The 14,768-nt window shown below is 37.4% G+C and overlaps 1 protein-coding gene across 2 annotated transcripts in view; it reads left to right on the forward strand.

The window, feature by feature from the left end:
- Window positions 1–14,768, forward strand: part of syne2a (spectrin repeat containing, nuclear envelope 2a) — a 96,377-nt gene that overhangs the window by 27,161 nt on the left and 54,448 nt on the right. For both annotated transcript variants that reach the window (XM_079888131.1, XM_079888132.1), the window contains exons 29-42: window positions 41–192; window positions 1,351–1,504; window positions 1,816–2,420; window positions 3,134–3,289; window positions 3,405–3,555; window positions 3,685–3,843; window positions 6,161–6,328; window positions 6,565–6,666; window positions 6,831–7,034; window positions 7,703–8,173; window positions 8,578–8,811; window positions 10,304–11,998; window positions 13,472–13,663; window positions 14,042–14,197. In XM_079888131.1, the coding sequence (XP_079744257.1) occupies window positions 41–192; window positions 1,351–1,504; window positions 1,816–2,420; window positions 3,134–3,289; window positions 3,405–3,555; window positions 3,685–3,843; window positions 6,161–6,328; window positions 6,565–6,666; window positions 6,831–7,034; window positions 7,703–8,173; window positions 8,578–8,811; window positions 10,304–11,998; window positions 13,472–13,663; window positions 14,042–14,197 (4,599 nt within the window). The remainder of the gene's footprint in view (window positions 1–40; window positions 193–1,350; window positions 1,505–1,815; window positions 2,421–3,133; window positions 3,290–3,404; window positions 3,556–3,684; window positions 3,844–6,160; window positions 6,329–6,564; window positions 6,667–6,830; window positions 7,035–7,702; window positions 8,174–8,577; window positions 8,812–10,303; window positions 11,999–13,471; window positions 13,664–14,041; window positions 14,198–14,768) is intronic.

Consider the following 14,768-nt stretch of genomic DNA (forward strand, 5'->3'; position numbering starts at 1 on the left):
AGGGTGCATTTTGTATACAAATGGCTGTGTGCTCATTTAGGCTCTGAAGGACCAGACGGAGGGTCTGTGGTGTGAGTTTGAGCTTCAGTATTCCCAGAGCTCTCAGCACATGGAGGATGGCTGTAACATGGAGCAGGAGAGAGCTCAGCTCATTCAACAGTGGAGGGGACAACAGATGTGCATTCAGGCCAGGTAAGACATATGTACATGGTCTCTTTCAAAACCCGGTGAGCTGCCTACAGATGCTTTGCATTAGGAAGTCTGTTTAGGTTTGTTTCAAAGTTAACAACTAAATAATGCTGCCTGTTAAGATTTGTTCTTTTGTCCAAAAGGCATCACTCCTAAGGGCCAGATTTACTAAACAGGGAAAATTAGCGAGAGCGCAGTCCCATAAATATACCGATGGGAGTGGAAAGTTGTGCGCTTTATCTACTGACGACGCGCAAATTGAAGAACACAGACGCAGCCGGATAATTTCCATAGTGACCAACACAATTTACCCAGAGCAGCACAAATTAGGTTTAAGACATGCTTTTTTGGGGGTGGTAAATAATGGCGCAAATGCCAGTAAATTGAGGTCAAACCTTAGCAAATCACCTTGCATGATTCATTTAAATACTCTCCTCCCATACATCTTGCGTCTGAAAGGGAAACTCCTACAAATACATATGCAATATGCAAGGTCAGCCACAACAACTGTGTACATGGCTTTTCAGTGCTAATTGTTCACTGCGTGTCTTTAGTAAATCCTGACAGTAGTTTTTTAATGCCAAAAGAGGGTTTGTTCTGGCGCAAGCTGTTAGTAAATCTGGCTCATAGACTACAGTTCAAAAGTTTGGGGTAAGGTTTGGTAAATGTTTTTGAAATAAGTTTCTTACACTAACCAAGGCTGCATTTATTTGTTCAATTTGATTCTACAATTCAAAATAACTTACAAATTTTAATGTAATTTATTCTTGTGATAAAGCTGAATTTTCTTCAGTCATTACATAGTGTCACATGATCCTACGGAAATCATTCTGACATGCTGATTTGGTGCTCAAGAGACATTTCTTATCATTATCTATGTTGAAAACAGTTTTGTCAAGATTTGTCATTCATTTCTGAAAAGTATTATTAAAAATAGTTTACAGTAAATAATAAATATTTATTGAAAGCATTTGTCAGGTCTCTCATGTGCTCTATTTGTCTGGCTTACAGAGCTGTTGTCTATGTAAAGCAGGTCCAAATCTGTCACTTATGAGGACATTGGGCTATTGGGATACTGCAAGCGAGCTCACTAGGTTGTGGAACTGAGATACTGTTAGCCATAAGTAGCACAATAATAATATTATTTTATATATTGTTCAGGGTGAAGTCCCTTGAAACTGCAGTAAAGCTGCTGGAGTCAACTGACATACAGATCAGACTGATTTCTGATCAGCTCAAACTGATCAGTCAGAAACCTCTGAATATTAGAGACTTTGCAGTTGCTGATGCCAGAAATCTACATGAAGACCTAAAGGTACAAATTAATGTTCATGCTTTTAGACACCTGTAGACACTTTTAGACACTTGTATGCCTAAATGTTTTTCTCACCTCCACCTTCTCACCAGTTGTGTATTTTAGATCCTTTCATTTAGATGCCCTTATTTTATTTGACGTTATGTATTGTAGAACATCTACTGTTCACATCATCACATGTGGAAGATATCTAAAATGCTAGACTTTCCTAAGAAAATGGGACATTTGAAATGTTTGTGTAATGTGCTTAACATTGATTGATGTAAATTTGCTTGTTCAAACTCATTGTGACCTCATTGTTATTTGTTCAGCGTCTAGATGAAAGTATTGAGAAAGAGCTGTTTCTGCTTAAGAGTGATGGTTCAGTTAGTGACGATGCTGAGCTGAGTCACATTGAGCTCCAAGCCCGTCTACCCCTGCAGCAAACTCTCCACGACCGCACGAAATGCCTGGAGAAGCAAAGACAGTGTCTGAGAAAGAGTGAATCGGCCATTGTGGCCCTCGAGAACCTCCTTTTCCAACTCCACCAGGTGAATGACAACCTTACTACAGCTCACAGCACTTCAGACCGCAGCTACAGCTTAGTCTCCATCCAGCAAAGCCTTCAACAAGCCAGGGAAGAATCGGTTCAGCTAGACCGACTGCTAGATGATGCTGGTATGGGAGTAACTTTGAATGATAAACCAGGCAGCTGTCATGAGATGGTGTCATCTTTGGCTCTGCATGCAGAAGAAGTTGAGACTAAAATGGCTGTAGGGCCGAGGCGACCTGACAGAGGTGGGAAAGGAAGAAAAAAGGGAGAGCAGAGAGTGTTTGGTAGGAAGAGGATGGGCCTGCAGGTCGCCCTGAGGGAGGTACTGGCGGCACTGGAAAGACACGGGCTGAAGGAGCCCACACTTCCTGCACTACAGCACAGGTGAACATACTTCAAAATTTGACTTTTTATTCTTTCATGTTTTGCATACTTGCATACAAGATTGTGAAAATTATCAAATTAAGTTAAATTTAAATTTAAAAAAGTGCTAGTCATGTTAAATAAAAGAACAACTGCAATATACAATATAAAATAAAATGCAATAAAATAAAACAGTACTGCTTTTTTTCCTTTGTTTTACACAATATTTCTAAAGTAATCATTTTTATTTAATTTAATTTAATTTGTTAAACAAGGAGTTATGTTATTTAAAATAACAATTGTAATACACAATATCAAATAAAATGCAATATAATAATAAAATAAATCAGGACTTTTTTCTTTGTTTTTCATAAAATATTTTAAAGCATACTTTATACTCCAAATAATGAAACAAGGTCCTAGTTATGTTAATTATAATATACTATATTACAATTATCTACAATATAATTGAAATAAACTATCACCACGATATATATATAGACATGAAGACAATTAAGAAAAATATCAATGTAAATATAAATAATGCTGTGAATGATGCATGAGTTCTTTCTCACAGTAACATCTGCACTTGATCTGTTTCAGAGAGTTTAAAAAAAAAAAATGTGAAATGACTTCTGAGATTTTTGTAAAAATGATTTCTCTCTTATATATCAATTTATTACAATAAAGTAGATGATACGTCTCAGTCTCACCAGTGTCTCTCTCTTTTTCAGGTTGCGCTTCCTGACAGACATGGAGAGTAAACTGGTTGCACTACGCTCAGAGATTCAGGATCTGAGAGATACATGTGCAGAGACAAGCACCTCAGACACAGACCTCAGCGAGCTGCAGGCGGAATGGGAAAACGCACACAGAGCAGTCACAGAAAGGTGGCGAGAAATGCCCGTGATTATAGGAAAGCTATTTGTTAAATGCTGTTACGCTGATGGAATTAGACAGCACATATTGCTAACTAGACACATTTGTTTCATGCTTCTATTTCAGTCTTGAGCAATGTGTCTCTCTGACTGAACTACTTAAGAAGTTCCAGAGCTGCCGAAATCGATTGGGCAGCACTTTACAGAGAGCAGAGCAGACTATCGGTGATCAGGCCTATTACATGGGAAAAGACAACCTACAGCTCCTGATCAGCAAGGTACAGGGCTTTTGGAAAATCCTGGGTACAGGGCTTCCATTCTTAGTGGACAGCAGATGGCAGTATTAACTACATCATTTAGTTGAATTTAGTAGTATAAATGAATTTATATATTTTGTGTGTGTCTAGGTGACCAGTATTAAGTCAGATCTCAGTGGTCTTGGGGACGGAGTGGAGGAGTTCAGGGCTGTGTGCAGACAGCTTCAGTCTCTGATGAGAAAGATCCCTGATTGTGTAGATGCCCCATTTGAGAGTGAGGCTGACACCCTCATGGACCGCTGGCTTGATGTAAGTGCCCTCAGTAATGCTATAGTATGATATACTATATATATTCAATTCATTTCAGTTCACATTTATTTGTATAGTGAATTTCACAATACATATTGTTTCAAAGCAGCTTTACAGAAAATGCATGTATCTACATTACAATTTAGGCCCTGTTTACACCTGGTATTAAGATGCGTTTTGGTTGATTGGATCACAAGTAGACGAAGCAGATGCATACCTGTTTACACCTGGGGCCTCATGTATAAAACTTTGCGTAGATTTCATCCTTAAAGTGTGCGTACGCACATAAGGCAGAATTTGCGTACGCACAAAAGTTTTTAGATTTATAAAACCGTTCGTACGCCAGAACCTGCGCAGAATTCACTTTATAAATCCCAGTCAGCGGAAGATTGTGCGCACATGCTCTCCACCCTGAAATAACCATATATGGAGCTTACAACGCCTAGTTTTACTATGCAGATCCTCATCTGCATATCATTTGCATATGATTATTCATCCACGTGATAACGTTTAACGGTACAAGACACATTACATTAATAAAAATCATGTAGTTGCCTATCCTTGCCTTGTTTTTGAATACATAAATCAAATAGTGTAAAATACATTTAATCTTTTCCACTGGCCGAATAGTATTTTTAATTGATTTATATTTTTAATGGAAGCAGATAGGCCTTGGGCATTATTTGCACGAAACTATTTTCTCAGACAATCTGGTATTATCATGATAAGCAATTATCTCTGTGGTTAAAACATTTAAACACAGCACGCTACAGGAAACGTGTTCAAAAACATCGCATCCACAACAAATATTTCTATTGATTGAATTTGAATATAAAAAATGTTGTAACTTCTCAGTAATGATTTCATGTTTAAGTGTTCTCCATTAATTTGAATGGCATATTTAATCTAAATGTTTATATCATAAGTAAAACATAGTTTATATCAGAAGTATTTTATTTATTTAAACTGTTATTTGCGTCAGTTTCACTAAACGGCCCAACGCGCTCGCTGGCGCGGACATTTAAGAAGGGATGGATATTTGTTTCAAGTGACAGGTTGGTGAGCGAAATTATATTTGTATTATCTTGTATTTCTTTAGATTTTCTGTCTAAAAGTGATCTTCTGCAAGACACCAGTGCAGAGCTATAATGAAATAGAGTCCAAATTTTATTAAAATCAATGAATCCATCAAACTCCATCATAATCATATCATAATGATAATTCAGGTTGATGCAATTTGATTTATTGGGTGATGTAATAGGATAATTTAGAAGTTTTTAATTTTAAATAGTTATTGCTATTTGGGCCAGTTGGTGTCGCCAAAACACATACTCTTCTAAAAGAGTGCGTACGCACGGTCAAGAGCATCCTTACGGTGCGCACTTATTTACGCCAAGTTTATTTTTTATAAATCCCGATATGTGCGTGGAAAAATGCGTACGCATATTTCTATGCCCATTTTGTGCGTACGCAACGTTTATACATTAGGCCCCTGGTGTTTTAATCCATCTCTTTTGTCCACTTTTAACCACTTCTGTTCTGATTTCTTCGAGGGGGTGGGTAAATGTATGTTTTTTTTCAAATCTTTCGATCTAATGAACAATTCACATATGAGCGCGCCTGTAGACGACTGGAAAACACTCTGACTGAGAACAGCAGCTTTCGTTTCTGCTCTGACAGCTCCAAGACCACGCTGAACGCTGTGAGTGTGTGCTAGAAATAAGGAATGGTCAGGAAACATTGGGCTTGGTACTTTTGTTTAGGCATTAGGTCAGTAGGTGGAGAGTAGGCGGTCTTTTGTGGCTGTTTGAACGCATTCAACTACATGAACGTTTACACTACGACAGCAATGCGGTCGAAATGCGTTTTCGACTACCTCAGGAAGTAGTCGAAAATGGACAAGCTCAAAACTTTTTAGACCCCACTTACACCCGTATTTAGTGGCGTCCACTTGTGATCCAATCGTCCAAAACGCATGTTAATACCAGGTGTAAACAGGGCCTTAGAGTTATCTGTTATCAGAGGTGACTGTCCAAGTAATGTATTTCAGAATGTACAGTACATATACAAATCACTCAGTTAGCTAACATCATATATAAATTTTAGGCAAAAACAATGAACTAATTGAAGTAATTATTACAAGCTGTGAACATAATGATTACTATATATAGAAAATTTTACATTGGTGCATGTTGATTCAGAGTTTGCTTCATCTCAAGTCCTCGCAGGAGTCATCTCTTCACATATATGTCCTCTCTCTTTCTCTCTAATAATATTCTTTGTTTCCATTAACCTGTTATAAATGCTCTTATTTCAGGTCACTGAGAAGACAGACTGTCATCTGGACAACCTTCAAGCTGGGTTTTCTCTTTGGGAAAAACTCCTTCTATTGGCTGGAGAGGTAGAGGGCTGGAGCAACCAAAAGCTGATGACACTTGCTCAGTCACACCCCTTTCATACGGAACTTGACGTGTCTGCAATGCAGGTAAAACCTTTGTCAGATGACAATTTTAGGTATAACTTTCAGATACACTTATTTTAGAATTTGAAACCAATGTTGAACATTTTGGATATTATTTGAGATAAATCCATCAAAAATGGAACAAAATAAGTATCATTATATCTTATAACTTATCTAACATTTGAACAGTTGTGTATTTTTTAATACAGCTCTTCCTTTTGTGGTGTTTTATATTTATATTATATTTATATTTTGCACAGGATGAGATGAGGGTTCAAGAGGAGAACATTGAACATTTCCATCGCAGATCTTCAGAGATCCAGGAGCTGCTGCAGAGTCATGAGTTCCCACTGGAGCTGCAGGTGATTTTTGGACAGACCAGGATCTTTTCACGATACTAATTTATTCAATTAATGAAATTTTTATTAAAGAATGCTGTAATCTGTCATGTTCTATTGGTAAATCACATGTATTAAACAGCCTAGCTCATCATCATATTTCATCAAATTCATTTGTTCATTTTTAGGTGATTGAGAGCCAACTGAGGAAGAAGATGGCAGAGGTGATGGAGCTCTTTTCTGAGACCAGTGATGTTTTCAGACAGCTGGTTGCTGCCAAAGGCCAGGTGGCGTCTGAGATCGTTGATCACCTGTCCTCCATCCAAACTATTAAAAATGCTCTGAGCACACTGACCACACCTGAAAGCCCACATGCCCTCAACATCATCCAGGTGAACGTTTACATTTTTAAAATCTACATGAAATGGAAGTTGTGACAGTCTTTTCTTCCCTATTGTGACGTATATCCAAGTGAAAACCCTTCTTGAATAAGAAAAAAATTAGGATTTTGTCCATGGGGAATTGATTGGACCATTGGATGGTTGTGTTTTGCAATTGCTGTGATGTCATGTGAGTGACAGGTTGACTTGTGCCAGTAAACTTGTTATAGGTTTAGTTCAAATTGAAAATTCTGTCATCATTTACTCATCTTCATGTCGTTCCAAACCTGTAAGACTTTCGTTCTTCTACAAACACAAATGAAGATATTCTTAATGATATTAATATTAATCCATATGAATTGAGCGGTTTAGTCCAGAATAGAAGTCCAAATGTAATGTTCATCAAAGCGATTGCGTCTCTTCAAAAACAACTTGATTCATATGGATTAGTTTTGCGATCTCTTTATGAACTTTTTGAAGTGTCAAACTAAAGTGGTAGTTGGAGACTAAGAAACAGAAAGCTCTCCGATTTCATCAAAAAGATCTTCATTTGTGTTCCATAGATGAACGAAAGTCTTGTGGGTTTGGAACGACATGTTCAAACTTTCAATTTCAGTAGTTTACCCAAAAATGTTTTTTTTGATGGACTAATCCCTTAATGTAACCTTTTCAACTGACAGGGCTTATCGGAGCAGCTGCAAACGGAGACCGAGCAGGCAGATGCATTACTACAGCAGATCGATATTCTGGCCAGCATTGCAGGTCTAGAAAACCTCCAGGCACTGGCTGAAGATGGAGCTCACCTTCAAGAAAGCATCTGCATGGCCAGAGAGCTGGTCATAGAGAAGAGAGAGCAAGCAATGAACCCTGACAGGCCTGAAAATCAGATGGTCCAAGACCCTAAGCACATCAAACCTCAGATTAAAAAAACTGAATATAATGCGCCTGAGTTAAAGTCTGAATCTAATGGTAAAACAGAGGAACAGAAGCATGGAGGGAAGGCACAATATGAAGTTGAAGTTCTTGAGTTGAAGGACTTCAAAGAGCAGGCCTGCAGCTGGGCCAGTGAACTGTATCTCAAGGGGGAATTTCAGATTTCTGAGGATGAGAACAAACAGGTCAAACTTGAGGAGAGACTCACAGCTGTACAGGTAATTTTCTTGTCCTTCGTCTGTTTGTTCTCTAAGGGTCTGCATCTTGAAAGTGGCCTGAAATGAAATACAAAGCAGTTTTGAGAACATTTTTAGTTTTGAGAACTTTGTTTCTTAGTAACTACTGTAGTAAGAGTTATTGACTGACTGTTAACAGCAATTCAATTCAGTTTCAGTTTGTCATATAGTAAAAGGAACATCTGACGCACTAAAGGAAATTTATTTTTGAACAGCTGAAATTATCTGGGCTACAGAGACTTGATTTCTATTTGCTTTGTCAGCAACATAGCTCACAGATTATAAATATATATCATTTTTATTTATTTTTATTTTATTTTTTTACTTTTTTGTTGATTAGTCCAGGCATCTAATGTAATAAGACTAACTTGGTGGATTCTTGGTAGGCCGTAGAGCAAGTGGAAAGAAACCTTCTGGAGGTTGAGAAACTGCCGGAAGTCCTGCAGACAAGCTGTTCCCCAGAGGGTCAGGCTGCTGTCTCCCAGGACCTTCAGACTCTGTTTGGAAAGGCATCAGCCCTGAGGACTTGGGAAGGGGGCTCTGATCCAGTTCAGAGCTCTATACAATGCTATGAGCCTCAGCAGCCTGGAGTATCCACAGAGGAACTCCATTCAGTTCAGGTTAGTGTTATGTCACTTTTGCACAGGAATTTTTTGAAAACAGTTACGATCAGTTATGGTATATTTCTTTTCGGGTATAATTATAGTTTAGTTTAGTTGCCTTATTATATTGTCCCAAACCTCTATGAATATCATTCTTCTGCAGAAAACGAAAAAAGATATTTTGAAGAATGTTTAAACTTTTTTTGTCCATACAATGAATGTAAGTGTGCTCCAAAAAAGCATTGGACCCCACAGACTTTCATTGTATGTACAAAAAACAAATTTTTCAAAATGTCTTTTTGTGCTCTGCAGAAGAAAGTAAGTTATACAAGTTTTGAAAGACATGAGGATGAGTAAATGGTGGCAGAACTTATTTAAAGAGGAAAATATGCCTGTGATTATTCTTTCACAGGCATACATTTGTTTGGTTTTTCTTTGTGGGTCTGGCTTTAGGGTCAGCAGGAGTGCAGTCATTGAGTGTACTACTGTGGTGTGGGCACAGAATCAGTGTGTTCTAGCTAAAGCCTTCAAAATGGAGTGCCCGCTCTGTACTGACTCTAGACCATTAATGTAGGACGCCACTTCATTGCTTTTAAGTGCTTGTTTTTTACTTTCTATTTTGAAAAAATCCTTGTTTTGCTGTGTTTTGCTCTGCTTTTTTGATGTCAAAACTGTTATGCTCATCAAGGCTGCATTTATTTGATCAAAACAGTTCGGAAGTAATTATTACAATTTCAAATGACTCTTTTCTATTTTAATATTTTTTTAAGATATATATATATATTGATGGCAGAGCTGAATTTTCAGCATCATTACTCCAGTCTTCAGTGTCACATGATCCTTCAGAAATCATTCCAATATGCAAATTTGGTGTTCAATAAATATTTTTTTTATTACTATAAATACTAAAAACTGATTAAATGCTTAACATTTTTGTGTAAAACTGATACTTGTTTTCAAGATTATTTGATAAATAGAAAGTTCAAAAGAACAATTTATTTGAAATATAAATCTTTTGTAACAATATAAATGTCTTTACTGTCACTTTTGATTAATTCAATGTCTTCTTGCTAATATATATAATTAATATTTATATTTATATATATATATTTTCTTAATTAAATAATTAAAAGTATTTCATTTTTGAGCCAAAACTTGTAATGGTAGTGTAAATCTTAAAATTAAAGAAGAAAGCCCATAAGTTAAATAAATCATGTCTTAAAAGGATAGTTCTGCGTAAAAGGAAAATTTCTGTCATCGTTTACGTACCCTCATGTCAGTACAAACATGTATGGTTTTCTTCTTCTGTAGCACTGAATTGAAAGATCTTCTGAGACCAGTGTAGAACTTTCCTGATTTAGACTATTGAAAACAGGGCTGATCGAAGGATGCAGTATTCATTATAGATTATAAAAAAGTGCCCAGGGATTGAAAAAACACATACAGTACTGTATATTGCTGAATTATGATATGTTTTTGAGTCATAGTAGTTAGTTTCCTTGTTTTGCAGGTTGCCACTGGCAATGTAGTGGATGACTTGTATCTTATGAATGTAAAGATGCCCATAAAGGAAGTCAGTGGAACAGAGGACACATCATGTTTATCTTTCTCAACACAACAAGCAACTGCAGATGTTGAGAACCTCCCACCAGGCCATGACACAGATGATCAGAAGTTGATGTCTAGATCTGAAGAGAGGGGTGAAACTGGATCCGTAATAAGAGAAGATGACAGTGAATCCTCTCATGGCTCATCTTGTGGAAGCCAAAAGCCAGTCTTTACCATAGTGCTGGACTCTGATCTTACCAAACCCAACCAGAGCCCAGTGGCACAAGCTATCCCAGCTTCTACAACTAAATGGGATACTGTTTCAGTTGTTCATGATAGGAACATAGAGAGATCAGAGGATGGTTTGAAACTCTTGGAAGCCAAACCAAATGTTGATGTAGCTATAGATGAAAAACATGCTGTGATATGCTCTTCTGATGAGCCTTTTCATTTTCAATCCACATCAGAAGTGCAGTTTAATGAAAACCATTACACTGATAATGTTGAACCCACCCATTCTACTCCAGACCTTGATTCCAGGCCTAAACCTGAGAAGGATTCATCTACTCAAGCATTTGTCCCAATGGTTTCATACCCAGAGAACCATCATGCAAGCTCTGGAAATGCAAAGAAAGTATTTACCATCATCCTCAATGTTGATTCTCCTACATTTTCATCAGACAGGTGTCATTTACTGTCTGGTGAAAATGTATCGGTCCCTGAAGATTCGTCCACAGATAAATTCTCCCAGACAGAGGTAAAAAATCAACAGAGGAAACCTGAAGGCCAAGAGGCTAAAGGAGGCCTTTCAGAGAAGGACAATGTGAAATCATGTAGTTCTGAGCTACAGCCAGGACAGAAGGAAGTAATCCAGCCCAAAACCCATGAGATCATGGAGATTGACATTCAAAAAGGTGAAAAAGAGAAGCAACATGAATTCATAGAAGCAGAAACATCAAGCCAAATGGATTTCCAAACCGGAGAAGGCAATAATTCGGGCTCTGTAGTTCATCAGCAGGATGTCACAATGTTGGAGAGTCATGATGAGGATGAGAAAAACAAATTTGCAGAGCCCTCAAATGAAGCAAACACACTTAAAAAGCCTACAAATGTTGCTAAAGGTAGGAAGAAGAACAGGAAATCAGCTGGTGTGAAACAAGCAAGCAATATCAGTAGTAGAATGCTGAAGACATCTAGATCGGAACAGAAGAATAAAACTGACTCAGAAAACCTTCAAACTTCTGAGGTAAGTCTGCTGGACATCACAGATACTTCACTGACTGTGTCTTCAGACTATAGTCACCCAAATAATGCAAAGCCATTGAGCACAGAAGACAAACTAACAAAGGTTGTGGACACTGTGCAGCCAGAGACCTTGAATCTTCTACAAACTGAGCCTAAGGATGAACAATTTGAGACTGTTAGCATCTCACTTGACGGAGAAGCCACAGATAGTGTGGTCTTAGCCGCAATGGAGACTGAAAATTCAGCACGTACAGAGGACTCAGAAACAATGCTAACAGATGCTTCACCCTTTATGAGAGCTGAATGTATTACACAAAACCTTACTGCAGTGCCATCAAAGTCACAGCTCCGCCATGCTGAAGCTCAGAGGACAGATGATTCAGTTGAAGATGAAGGCAGTTTCCCTTTGCAGGTAAGATTCACATGGATGTGTTCTTATAAAAATGTGACATCACTCACAAAAATCTTGGTGGTCATGTTCAGTACCTGAATGAAATGCTTTTCAAGCACTTTTAATGTGTTCATTCAAAACTTTTTTAACCTTATTGTTTAACAGGTTTCAGAAGAACGTAAATTGTAATAGCTGTATAACACAGAAGTTGTGAACCTACAGTGCTTTTACTGAAAGCAGAAAATTATTACTTTTCAAGTTCAATGTATGCCTTTCATTTTACATTTTGCACCATTTCAAGAAGTTATTTGTTAAAAAATATCAGATAATGAAAATCATTGAAAGGATAAGAAAAAGGATTTTAAAAGCTCTATAATTCACTCTGAGAAAATTAAATGTATTGTCTCCTATTGGAATATGTAGGATGGCCATGGTTTCAAAAAATTATCTGAAAGATCTTACATTATCTGATTGTGCAATCATTATTCCAAGCTGTGTGAAATGCTGGAATTCATTGTGTAATTTTATGTGCACTCAAAGCTGTTTGTTCAACAATGGTGAACGTTGTTTTCTTACTTGTGCATGCATGGTATTTATATCCTTACCTCTTATATTTTGGTGTAATTGTTAAGCTGCAGTGGCAAAAAGCATTTGTTCCTTAAAAGTTGTATGTATTTATATATATTTAATACATTTTATAATATACATTAACAAATGCTTTTTATTTTTATATATATATTATTCATTTGATTGATTCTCCATAGGCCACCTTTGCACGTTGTTGCATCATTCATACATAATTCCATGTGTTAGCATTCTAACAGATATCGCCCTCTACCCTTTATCATGGTTAAATTGTGGCACGTATGCATTTTTTTTTCATCTATTTGATTTCATATAGAGCTGGTAAGTCCCGCCCCTTCCGTAAAACCCCGCTGGACCTCTAGGTTGAAAAATCGTCAATGCAAGTGAATGGGAGAAAATAATTATTTTCTGGTCCCGTTATATAAAAAATTCACAGACAACATACAGTATGTTCACATTCATGGCAAAATTCTAACGGGGCCAGAAAATAATTATTTTCTCCCATTCACTTGCATTGACGATTTTTCAACCTAGAGGTCCAGCGGGGTTAGCGGAGGGGGCGGGACTTACCAGCTCTATAGAAGTTGCCTTACAATACTTGTCTTACAAAACAATATTTTCAATGAGCAAGAACTTGGCTTCCTTATACCAACTACATTTTGTTGGCATTAGTTCTTGCAGTACTGCTTCTCCCAAGTCTGTTTTAGCCCTGGAGGCACACCACGCCTTTTAGAGGAAATACTCAGTTCCCAATGGGGCAGCATTCCTAGTTTTTCTGAAACTGTGACTTAAGGAATTTAGAACAGAACTGTGTTTCTATTTTAAACGAGCTCTGACAGCAGGTGCAAGCGGTGTTGTGGTGAACTTTTGCCCTGAAATATGAACTATGATACTTTTTCCTTATTGTAGTATGAAGAAATGCACAGAGCCAATTCAGATTCATCTACCAGGAACAAATCATCCGAAAACAGAGGATCAGGAGCAACCGGCGAGGATAAAACGAGCCATGCGGAGCAGCCTACAGGGACACATGTGTGGGCCACTTTACTGAACACCATCACTAATATTCAGCCACCTCTGGTGACCAGTCACAGTTCTGAGGTACGTATGTGAACACATTATGGTTTTGTTCTAAATTGTTTAAGGAACAACTTGAAGAACTTAAGAAACTTTGGTGCATTCAACTTTTGGGCTTTTAACAGAAAAGGAATTCAGGAAAAATATAGTTTTCATTTCTGTTTCTGTTAAAGTGAAACCAAGAAATACTTTTTTTCTCAAATATTACTGACTCTTATCAGTTAATCAACTCGTTTTGGTCTTTGACTTGAAGACCCTATATTCCCTCAAGGCTGGGAGGAAATTGCACAGGAAGGAAGGATTTCCTTTGCTCTGTGCTGCTTTGAGTGGTACCATTTTCTCTGTCTGCGTAAAAAATTTCTCACTTTGGTTTCAAATTTTAATACTTGTATTTTTTTACAGGAAACTAGACCATGGAAGGATTCCTGGTTTCGGAACTCATTACTCTCAGAGTCTGAGAACAGTTTGGCATGGACTGTCCTGCAGGTTTTCAGATGCCGGTACCGACCGGCCCAACTCAGCATTGCACATATGACTCTTCAGCTAAAAGAAGCTGAGGTACAGTACATTACTTTATTGGACTGGTTTCTCCAAAACCTCCAGCTGTGAACAGCTGTTGACAGTAAAAGATGTCAGTAGTCATGAAGAGCTAACCTAAAAACAGCCCAAACAATCCCTCACTACCTTCAGGAGATGTCTGATGACAAAACATATGACTTTAAATGAAGCAGAACATAATCAGATTTCCAAGTCACATGAAATCAGATTTGAGGCACTGATCATGTCAAATCAAAAGGTCAGATGTTTTTGCTTCTTTTAAAGCTCAAGATGATATTTGAATCATTTCAAGTCATGCTGGAGAACATTATCATCAGGTTTTACATCATGCAGCTCGAGTGCTGCTGTAATTAAAGCAAAAGGGACAAACTAAATACTAAAAGCTTTTGAAATTCATGTACAGTACTTTCATATTATGATGTTGATAATATAATTTGTAATGTAAAAATGTTGTATTGCATTATAAAAATGCTAAATATCAGCATTTTCATTAGTGGACTTTTGGACCCCACTGTACAAGAATCACTTGGTTCTGTGGCCTAATAGTTGGCACACATATCTGACACAATGA

This window comes from Squalius cephalus, assembly GCF_949319135.1.
Source record: "Squalius cephalus genome assembly, chromosome: 12".
In the NCBI taxonomy this organism is placed as follows: domain Eukaryota; kingdom Metazoa; phylum Chordata; class Actinopteri; order Cypriniformes; family Leuciscidae; genus Squalius; species Squalius cephalus.